The following is an 11,416-nucleotide window of genomic DNA, read 5'->3' on the forward strand; positions in this document are numbered from 1 at the left end:
CCCACTAAAATAGCGCAGCTAACCAACAGAGGCTGGTAGCAAGTTGAGATGACAAAATCCAAATTGTAAAGTTTGCACGGGAATACAGTTTATCTTTATGGATTATATTGATGCTGAATTTACCAGACTGGCAACATATGACGTATTTTATCTTGTGTTTCTAGAGTTATGTGTTTTTGCTGACACATAAGGAATTGTTAATATGTCATATTTCTTAAAGGGAGTCCGGCGTAATATTTTCCCCAGAGAGCACGGTGAGCTTCAGTTTAATTAGAACTGCTTTTTTAACGTTTTGTCACCACTACAGAAACACTAAGTAACTGCTAAAGAAACTGCTGAATTATTGGTTTGATTAATGGTTTACAGCCTTATAATGTGTGTTTGTATTGATTACTGACGATGGCTGATTGTACTCATTTTCTAATGACAGTATGCAGTAAATGGTTGCCCTTTGTGTACGTGTTTTTAAACTACTTTCCTAACATGATGTGATTGATGGTGCTGTTAATGAGTCCTGATGAAACTTGAAAGCTCAGCATTGTCATTTCCCTTTAGCTTCCTTTAGCTAAAGTCACATGAACTTTTATTCACCCAGAAAAAAACAATATTTCCTAAAATATGACTTCCTCTTTTTGTCAGCTGTTGTGTGTCTGCAATGTATTTACTGGTTTTTCACACGTAATGTCAGGCCAGTTGGAGGGGTTAAACCTGTGACTTTCTGCCTTTGTATTATTATTCAGCCTGCTGCTGTTTCTACTGTATTTCATGCAGATTGTAGACTTTAAAAACAGAAATACTCCAACATCCAGCAGCTGAAAGTATAGATAGATAGTTAATGGTTGATGTGGGCAGCTGTATAAACCGTGTGGCTCTTTTAAAGTTGTAAAAATACAAATACAAGAAGAAACCTTTTGAAATGTGATTGTCTTAGCTGATATGATCTGAGAAACGAAAATGAAAGTTGTGTGTTGTGTTGTTTCTCTTCACAGTTGTTGTTGTTCAGTTGGATTTTCAGAACAAACCACTGCACACATGAGGGCAGCTGTGGCCAAACACTGCTTCTGTTTCTGCTCCATTGTTCAACAACAGTTTTTCTTTTTGTAAATTTCCACCAGTTTAATTTCAAAAAGGAATCTAGTTGTAGTCTTGCAAATAGTGACCCTGCAAGATGTGAGAGGGTGTCAAACTTTAGTCTTTTCAAAGTCTTTTCAAAGTCTTCTAGTGTATGGTAAGCATTACTGACACCCTGAAACACAAAAACTCAAACCCAGGTCACAGTGAGAGCAGGCCTGTTATATGTAGCCTGGATTTTGTGAAGTACAGTCTTGGTTTATCTGCTCTATGTTCCAGGTACACTAATTCCTAACTCACCAACAGCTGGATTATTCTAGTAGCCATGTTCCCATGCCAGAGGGTACAACCCTTCCTTTAACAAAATAAACTCCATGTCATTGTGTCTGAACTGGGTGGCGTTGCTGTCTCCTTTCCTGGCCAAAGTAAAGATTTATTGGCAACTGAAATGTTGACTATGTTCCACTCCATCCCCCCCAGAAGCGGTGGCCACCAGTAGTCACATCACATGAAGCTGGTACACTTAAGCACCTGTGAGACATCCAGGGATCCATACAGAGCTAGAGGCAATGTGGCAGTGAAGGGAGGAGGTGCGGAAAGGTGAAAGTGTGGTGAGAGATAAAGTAAACAAGGAAGTATGCATGGAGCAGATGCTGATTTATACTCAGTCTACTTTCAGGTCAAGCAATCAGCATTGCTCACCAGTGAATGTTTTACACATATATGGCACCAATCCAATCGCTTTGGCAGATGTCTTAGGCTCCTTTATGCGGACAGGTTGTGTATAGTTATCTTGTGTTAGCTCCTGTACTGGGAGCAATGAGTCATGGGTTTATAGAGAGTGGTGCTGTTTTGGTTTAATCAGTCTATAACTGAAACAATGAGCTGAAAGTGGCCGAGAACATTGTGGAGTTGCGAACTTTGGTGTTGGTTCTCAGAGATAGCAGTGCCAACAACCTTGTGACATTTACTTCAGTGTTAATATAAACAAAGCTAAGCAATTCAAGCCTTTGAGCTAAACCATAACATCAACATGATAATTTTGACCATGTTCACCATCTTAGTTTAGCACCTTAGCATTTGCTAATGAGCTCTAAACATAAAGAGCTGAAACTGATGGGAATCGTTTTGTAGGTATCTGTAAACCAAAGTGTTGGACAAAAGAAACTTGACCTGATGGCTCTAGATGAAAAATTAAGGGTCACCTGAACTTTTCATGTATGAACACGAAATTGTATGGATTGCCAAGAATCCATCCAGTAGTTGTTGAGACATTTCACTTACAACCAGAAACCTCAACCTCATGGTGGCGCTAGAGGAAAAGTCAGGGGATCATCAAAGTCGTTAGGTTATATCATCTGGGAACCATGAATGTCTGTGCCAAATATTGTGCCAATCCATTTAATAGATGTTGAAATATTTCACTAAATAAGTGAAAACTTTGACCTGGTGGGGGTGTTAGATAAAAAGTCAGGATCACCAGAGTTATTAGGATTCATTCTCTGGGTACTACGGATATCTGCACCAGATTTCATGGCAATCCATGTGATTATAGTCGAGATATCTCAGTCCAGACCAAAGTGGTGGACCAACGGCCATCACTAGAGCTGTTAGCATTGCCAAAAAAATCATGAAAGTGGGCACCTTTAACCAAACCAGAACATAAAATACAACAACCACACACTCATCTGTTTACAATGTGGTTTTATTGAAACATTGGATTACATTTTCCTACAACATGGATGTGGTATGCACTCTTTAGGCATGAACAGTGGAATATAAAAAAGTTAAAGAATATAACACTAACATCAACAGAGAGAGAAGCATCATTTTTGGTCTATTTCTCTGAGTTTTTTCTTTTTTTTTTTTTTTTTTACAGCAGTACAAAAATCAAAAGACCCAATCGATGACAATGTAAATTAATTTATTGCTGTGAGTTTGGTGTTAACAGTTGCTTTAATGTTTGGACACACCAGGAAAACCCACATAGAAAATACTAATATTAAGTGCACTTAAACCATACTTGTTTTTTTTAAATCCACAATCTTGCATATGTTCCTTCCACATATATATTCTTGCCTTTGATTGTAGCTTGCGGATACACATACACATATATCATAACAGGAGCAAAAAGCTGGCCTAGCGCTCATCTTAACATCACATAAACTATTTTTGCATTACTTCAAGTCTTGTAACACTGGAGTCTTAAAACAGTCAGGTTCACTGATAAATGATGCAACCTGATCAGCTGCACTGCATACTGTTGGGAAAACTAAATAGTCAGTCCCATTCCCTGTTAATCTTGTGAAGTTATGTTTACTGAAATTTACTGTACTTTTCTTTGAAACCATTTTTTTCCAATTGATTGTCTTTTTTTTCTTCAACAACTAATTTAATCTAAGCTCCATACAACTAAAATTCATTGATTGTTTTCTTTATTTATTTCTTCAGTTGTGAACAAAAATACTCCTCAGCAGTCTCTTTATTTCAGACGTCAAATCGAAAACAGACTTAAGGCAGAACACGGACATATACATTATGCAAAAAATAATAAGCTACCATTTACTTTGGTTTTTCTCCATTTGTCATCACCGACTATGTTTACATGCACATAGTATTTTGGGTGTTAGCTTGTATCCTTTTTAGAGTCAGACATTATTTTAATAGCTTACTCATATCCAGATAACAAACATTCCTGTATGCATATATAAAAAAATATTATGTATGTTTTGAGTATTACAATGGGCACCAAGTTGGCAGTGATCTGCCATTAAAAAGGATAAACATGTGTTTTAATTTCTTGGATAATGTCATGTTCCAGCAATCACATTCAGCTCTCTCATAATCAGGTTACGAGTCTATCCAAGCCACTGGAAGCAAGGTTTGACGTTTATACACGCTCTAATACATGAACCCAAAACCTTAGTAATTTAAGGGAATATTGTTGTACATGTAAACATAGCCACTGACCTCAACCTCTCCCTCTACTCTTCTTCTTTTCTCTCTTAGGCCCTCAGGCAGGCAGTATACTTCACACAAAATCAAATTTGGCAGGTTTGCAGAGACAAGATTTTGAGTTTGGGGCCCAAAAAGCACAAGATTTTGATTTGATCAATCTCTTTGAAAAGCCTAGTTTGCTGCCCCCAATACATCATCTCTAGTACATCCTTGGTCAAATGTAACACAAGTAATATGGGAGTCTTGTATTTTGTACTACAAGTACTATAATTTGCTCAAGAACTAAACATTTCAAACAACAAATAGTGTCACACCAGATTACAATACAACTCAAACTAAACCAGCTGTGGTTTAACTCTACGGTCGCATCATGACTCAGAGCTCCTCCAGTGGGTGTGGATGCGAACTGACCGGAGTTGCGGTGAGTACACTGGCATTTGCTCGCAGCACCATATTTGACAGCAGTTCAACAGCCTTTGAGAACATGCCAAATTCAGTTTCATTTGGAGCATACTGCTGGCCTAACATCCTTTCTCTTCCCTCAAGCGCTGACAAACACCAGGCGGGCGGAGTAGATCAGGTCGGCCAGGTAGAGGATGAAGTTGACAGCGGTGAGCACGGCTACCGCCATGAGCTTATCCCAAATGCACAGCCCCTGTGTGCCGCTGCAACTGCTTGGCCTGTCTTTTGTTCCGTTGTGCTTGGGGTCAAAGTTGAATATGGGCCAGATGATGGTTGCTGACAGATAGAGGGCCACAGCCAGCAGGGCATAGGCAGACAGAAAGCGGGCAAATGGGAAGGGAAGGCAGCCGGTGCACTCTCCTACGCAGAGCAGAATGATGGCCGCTGACAGGATGAAGCAGATGCAGTAGACGGCCATGCAGTACTTGAGTTCATGCTGGCGGTCATACAACACAGGGTCGCTGACGAAGACGAAGATGATGCAGGCCACGAAGGTCTCGCAGACTTTCAACAGGCCAGGGGCTGTGGCCATGTAGCCGGCTACCTCGCCTGGACGCGCCTTGCTGATGCTCACCTCGCACATGTAGGCGATAGTGGCCAGGCAGGAAAAGACGGTTGACACGATGCGGAAGTCGCTCTCACGCTGGCCTGTGGAGCCCTTGAGGAAGTAGAGGGGGAAGATGATGGAGGCAGACAGGCAGAGCAGGGCAGCGTAGCAAGCAAAGGTGATGGGGAAGTTCTTCCAGGAAAGGGGGGCTCTGGTCTGCAGGCCGAACAACTCCACCAGGATAACGAGCAGAGTCCCGGCGAAGCTGAAGGCCCAGCAGAAGATGCACCAGTCTCCGGTGCCATGGGCGATTCTGCCGCCATGCACGGCCACGGAGAAAGCCACGCAGGCGAAGATCATGGCTGCCAACCGTGTCCATAGGAGGGGGCTGGTATGGAAGACTATAGCCATGATGGAGGATGTAGGAGGTGACGAGAGAAACTGAGATGTGGTTCTTTTGTCAAATTTACTTTTGGGAGTCCTTTCCTCAGATTTTTACCATCAGCCACTCGGAGAGAGAGAACTGCAAGAGAAAAAAAATGCAGAAAAAATGAAAGAATTAGAAAGCAATATTTTAGGGCTGTGTGTAATTTTTATGACCTCTAGATGAAATACAAGATACGACCACATGAGGGCAACGGCTTGCAACTCAAACAGGCTCAGTACTCCACTCCTACATACCATTTACTGAGACACACAATGATGTTATTGTATTTTTATGAATGGTTGAAACAACAAGTGAAACCATGCAAACACAATTTCAAACCACAAATAATGACTTCACTGTGGTCACTCTGGTCACAGCACATTTACATCTGGTCAAATCATCTGGTGAACACTCTGGCTTTTTTTTTCTCTGGTAGTTTCTGCCTCATATCAAACTACAGACTGCTTTCTCAACAGCATTCCTGCACTGAGAGCAGACTGTTTCACTCTTGACATTCCTCCATGCTCATGTCCTCGGTGGGACGGGTGTGGCGCTGCAACCTCCACCGACCCCACAGTGTGTCTGTCATCGTGCTGTAAACAGGGACTGCCTCACTTGTTCCACCCCCACTCGGAGATTTCATCTACACTGGAAAAGTCTAAGCAAGGGTTTGAATCTAATGCTGTTGGCTCTTCAAGATCACCTTCAGACATGTAAATAATACTTGGCTTGGAATAATAATTTGCGTTTGATGTCACTATCCCACTAACAAAAGTACAATTATCTTCTTTTCTTCAATTCTTAAAATTATATTTTCACCGTCTGCCCTAATGAAAAATCCAGAATCTATGAATATTCAAATACGTTCACTTCATGTCTCCTACTTCACCGTAAAGTCTATTCTAAGTGTTTGTGCACCGAAGGCTTCAAGTTTCCACTTCACACTTGTGTAAGTTGTATACTGGACCACGATTGGCTCCAAACACGCGTTAAACCCATTTAAGGTGAGCTCAGAGAAACTTTCCCCCTTCAGTAGCTCAAACATCCAAGTGAAGTGACAATAAGACAGCAGACAAGTTTTTTTTTTTTTGACATCGTCTGCGCTCTTAGCAGTGGGCGGGGCTCAAGTGGAAAAGGTGACGTACTTCTGGGCATCAATCAAGATTAGCTAAGTGTTTTACTCTTAATAATACACAATACATCATTCTTTATTAAGCACTTGAGTTTTATGTTTTATTAGTCACAAGTCATGTGCGTTTTAAGATGCAACTCATCTAACTTCTGAAAAAAAGTTAGTAGCTAATTTAATTTTGAATTTTGTTTGTCAACAGAAGATAGAAGATGAAAATGAGACAATGTAAGTTTTCCTCAAACCTTTCATTTGTAAGAGAATGAATGTGCTGATGTAACTGATTTGATTATTTCATCTTTAAAATGTCCAGATTAAGAAATACTGACAATTTCCAAGAACTCAAAGTAACATCTTTAAATTGGTTCTTTTGTCTAAACCAAAAATTACTTACAGTGATATAAAACAGAGAAAAACAGCAAAGCTGAAATCTAGCATTGACAAATGACTTAAATGATGACTGGATTATCAAAGTAGTTGTACTAATAGATATTTTACTACTCATTTGAACACTAGTTTTGGTCTGTTTCCTTGATCGACCAATATCAGTCAGGATATAACATTTGCTGCTCGCTCGCTCTACCCACCAGCTACCCTCATATTTTAACAACTCTAAAATGAAAAAAACAAAATGGCGCCAAACTTCCAGTTTCACAACGCCCTTTTCTGAAAATCATTGGTGATGTCATGTTTTCAACAAGCCCTAGAGACATGCAGTCAGGTGTTAAGTGGTTGCATTCAGCTGTACTGCAAGGCAGTGAAGGGATTTTTCCAGTTGAGACAAATGACTCAAACCGCAACAGCTGTGATCTAATGAGCCTACTGCTATTAAAGCCGATATCCTCTTCCTCCTCAACGATGGATTTCTATTGAACGTCTGAGTATAATGTCATCTCTATAAAGAAGCTCTTGCTTAGGACGGACACTGAACACTGATGATTATTGCTGAACGTTTTTTTCTGAATGTGACGTTGAAGATCACGCCACCAGTACCAAGATTTTTTTGTTACTCGCTTCTTGAAAAGTCTTGAAACCAACTGAAAAAAAACCAAACAAACAAACAAGATTTCAGACAACAAAAAGATATTTAACAACAAGATAAGATGGATGTTTTTTCCAGTGCAGAAACACTTTGACCTTACTAGCTGTCCTCCCTCCCATCCCTTCTGACACCCATCGTCCACTTGGCACCATAAGCATGGCGGGCCTGTGTTCCCAGTTTACACAGAGAGACAGTTATAAACAAGGAGAAAGGGCCTGTTTACATTTGTCCCATTAAAACAGCTATGAAACAGCCGAGGCTAGGGAGGGGTAAAAAGTTGGTTGAGGTGTGAATACAAAGAAAATGACGAAAAAAGAGACAGAGGTGGAAAAAAAGAAACCCCTAAAACTCCTGCAGGATGACTCACTTAAATCCAAGAGGGAGGGGACGGGAGGGAGGGAGGGAGGGGAGTAAAACGAGGGAGGAACTCGGGGGAAGCCCTGTGCCTCGGCCGCAGAAGGACAAATAGTTTAAACAAAGTGATGGAGTGGAATAGCACAAGAGTGAGTCACCGCAGGGCCCCTCGCTTTCACCGCCCTCCTTTCTCTCCCTCTTTCTCTTCTCCCCCCCCACTCCTCCCTTATTTCTTGTAAGATTTTCCAACTTACTGATGCATCCCAGATGTGCTCCAGTCTGGCTGCTGCTGAACAACTGGTAACTTTGTCATATTTGCCAAGTTCTCTCCTTTCCTCTCTTTTCCTTTCCTTCCTTCCCTCCCTCCTCATAGTCTCTTTTGGCGGCTACTCCCCCACTTTTCCATCAGTTGTCCTATTTCTCCCTCCCAGCTCAATACTCCCACTGCAGCTTTAAAGTCAGGGTACCAATTATGCTTCATGTAAACCACTCAAAATAAACGTATACACAGGGTCGTAATGGAAAAATCAATTCCGCCACTCCTCCCGCCATTACTTTGCTGCTTATGGAATCAAGTCAGGAAAGAAATGGGAGAGGAAAAATAGCAAAGGAAAGAAAAAAAAAATGACCTGAGAGCCTAGTGTAGAAAAAAGTGCCTTTTCATAGCACAGCATGGAAAACATGACAGGATCACACAAACAGGCGCACTTCCCCAGATGGAGACATGCTGAAAATAGGTTCACGCATCAAGCTTGCAACAGGACAGCAAACAGGATGTGACACCAACATGCTTCTCTGCAGTCAGTTTTTATATAAACAGCAGACACACATATACACACATGCACACACACACACACACACACACACATCAGGAAACAGTGTTTGTCTAAGGCAAAGAGGTCATGTGTGCTGCTTGTTTGGTTGTCATGACACAACATCACTAACTCGATTTCACCTGTAATCCACTTAAGAAGGATCCGTAGGTCGAAGCACAAGACAGGCTCTGTTGGCAAGCTATGTCAGTGTGTGGGTGTAAGTGTGTGTGTGTGTGTGTGTGTGTAAGAGCTTAATAATTGTGTGTCAGGGTTTAACCATTGTGCCAGTGCGAAGAATGGAGCAAAATCTACTTTCACATTTGACCTTTTTCAAACCAAAAAAACAACTAAATATTCATCATTTTCCCCCAGAATGCCATTCTTGTCAGGCCGGAGAAGAATGGGAAACAGCATTTAAACCATCACGAGACACTAAATCTCTCCAATGAAACATACACTGATTAGTTTTGAAGGGTTATCAGCTTTTTCAAGGCAGGCTGACCCGCCACACCTACGTACCAAGGAAGAGGGAAACATAGATACAGTTCTGCGGAATCTAAATCAGTGAGCCAAAAGGCACAAAAACATAGAGTAAAACGCCCTGTAAAGCACAGTGTATGTGTCTGTGTGTCAGTGTGTGTGTCAGTGTGACAGCTGTGTTTTAGGCTCATGCAGACGTTCATTCATTGACAGTGAAGGTGGGTGTGCCGCCTGCCGCACCCTGCTCCCACCACACTACAGCCAAAACACAAACAGATACAGAAATAAACCAAAAAAAATACATTTTTCTCAAAAATACCTGCTGCACAGAAAATCAGCCTTTGAAAACAATAAACTATTGCTGAATATTTGTACATTTCAAACAAAAAATACTGAAAGTAAAAAATACTGAAAGCATGATAAAGTTGCAATAAACTCACAAATGAGCAACTCACATATAAATTAAGTTGTATTTTGATGTTTTTTATACCAAATTTTTTACCTTTAACTCTCAACTCTCTCCTCATAAAGACACCTTTCTGAATTCATTTTAAGAGTGAGCTCCATTTTTTTAAAGCTGTGAAATTGGACCCTAACATGCAAATAAATAAATTAAAAAAAAAAAAACATAACAAAAAAAAAATCATTTTAACTGCTGATTGTGTCTCATTCCTCTCAGGACACATGCAGGTAAGCAAGATGCAACAAGTTGCAGCTGGACAAAGTCTTATCCTTGCACAGTGTACCGTAAAAACATTTTCATCTTAACGCAGACATCAGCACATGAAATCAGTGTTATCTGAGGGTTTGTTACCTTGCGTACTTTGGCAGCAGCTGCTCTCTGCTCTTCAATGGTAGATTGCAACTCCTGACTGCGGCTCCCCAACTTGACTTACTAGCAGCTTAGAGGAGCAGCTCCCCGCCCAGCAAACCAAATTAGGCATCAAATCTCTGTACCGTTATTCACATCTGTCTGAACTCTCCTCCTCCTCCTCCTTCTCCTCCTCCACCACCACCACCCTTTGCACACGTGCTGAACACACCCAGTGTGGCGCAGAAGTTCATAGCCTACCGCATTTACCACATTTTGATGGATTAGCATCGTAAATAAAAATAATATTTAAATAAAACTAGTGCTTTTATGAATGTATCGTGTCGTGTTTTTTTTTGAACGTAGTTGTTTTCTGTATCAACCACTAAATATAATATGCAACATCCGGACATAAGTGTCAATGACACCAAGAACTTGTTTTCCAAATGTCTTATAAATTCATGAGGTCAGACTGAAAACATCTATTTACTTTTGTTGGTATTTATTTAACTCCTATAGTCAAGCCAAGTCATTTTTATTTTTATAGCACATTTAAAAACAACAGGAGTTGACCGAAAGCGCTTTTCAGTCAGGCTGGAGGATTAACATCTGCGTCAATACAGTCACACACGATTAAAGGAATAATACATAAAAGGCAATAATACAAAATTTATTACAATAATACGTGGAAGGCAAGAAGACTAGAATGGGAAAAAGCAACTGCAAAGATAAAATCAAAGTAATAAAATAGGAAGTGCTGTAGGCTAGGGAGTGAATTATGAAGGATCATTATATGATTTTATCTTAAGGTGGACTGTTATTGTGTTGGAAACCCCCCGATGAAGTGTTACCGATTTTTTTTTTTAATGTCGTCATTTTTGTTTTAATATCTCAACCACCAGCATTACTATCAACACAGATCTAAATATGCTAAATATTTGTCATCGCTATTACTCACATACTCTGAGATTATTTGTCTGCGTTGCCTAGCGACGGCGGCAGTTTCCCTTGACAACCGGGTTTATTTACTGACCGATCTGACGTGATTCCTGACCGTGTCGAAAAAAAAAACTGCCCGAGAGGGAGAAAAGTAGCTATCACATGCACATTCTCACAAGATTGCTTTAATTTCATTCCGCCATTATTATCTATAGACTGAAATGTCACAGCTGGCGCATTGTGTGTGTGTGTGTGTGTGTGTGTGTGTGTGTGTGTGTGTGTGTGTGTGTGTGTGTGTGTGTGTGTGTGTGTGTGTGAGGGTCTGTCATAGGCTACTTTCGGGGACAAATTTCAGTTTAAAGACCAGTTAAATGGGGACGG

At 40.7% G+C, this 11,416-nt stretch overlaps 1 protein-coding gene across 2 annotated transcripts; it reads right to left on the bottom strand.

Annotated features, from left to right (window-relative positions):
• Positions 1–2,758: 2,758 nt before the first annotated feature.
• On the bottom strand, positions 2,759–10,221 carry myadmb (myeloid associated differentiation marker b). Of its 2 annotated transcripts, none has more exons than XM_044368938.1 (2): positions 10,109–10,221; positions 2,759–5,561 (listed from the first exon to the last, which is right to left on the bottom strand). In XM_044368938.1, the coding sequence occupies exon 2, from the start codon at positions 5,447–5,449 to the stop codon at positions 4,571–4,573; it is 879 nt and encodes a 292-aa protein (XP_044224873.1). In that variant the 5' UTR covers positions 5,450–5,561; positions 10,109–10,221; the 3' UTR covers positions 2,759–4,570. The 2 variants fall into 2 exon arrangements, with proteins under 2 accessions (XP_044224873.1, XP_044224871.1); XM_044368936.1 differs by having other exon boundaries at positions 10,100–10,220.
• Positions 10,222–11,416: the final 1,195 nt, after the last annotated feature.

Source organism: Thunnus albacares, chromosome 12 (assembly GCF_914725855.1).
Source record: "Thunnus albacares chromosome 12, fThuAlb1.1, whole genome shotgun sequence".
NCBI lineage: Eukaryota > Metazoa > Chordata > Actinopteri > Scombriformes > Scombridae > Thunnus > Thunnus albacares.

Bases quoted from the DNA above. Each gene is read 5' to 3' on its own strand.
- myadmb (XM_044368938.1), bottom strand. From the start codon at position 5,449: ATGGCTATAGTCTTCCATACCAGCCCCCTCCTATGGACACGGTTGGCA.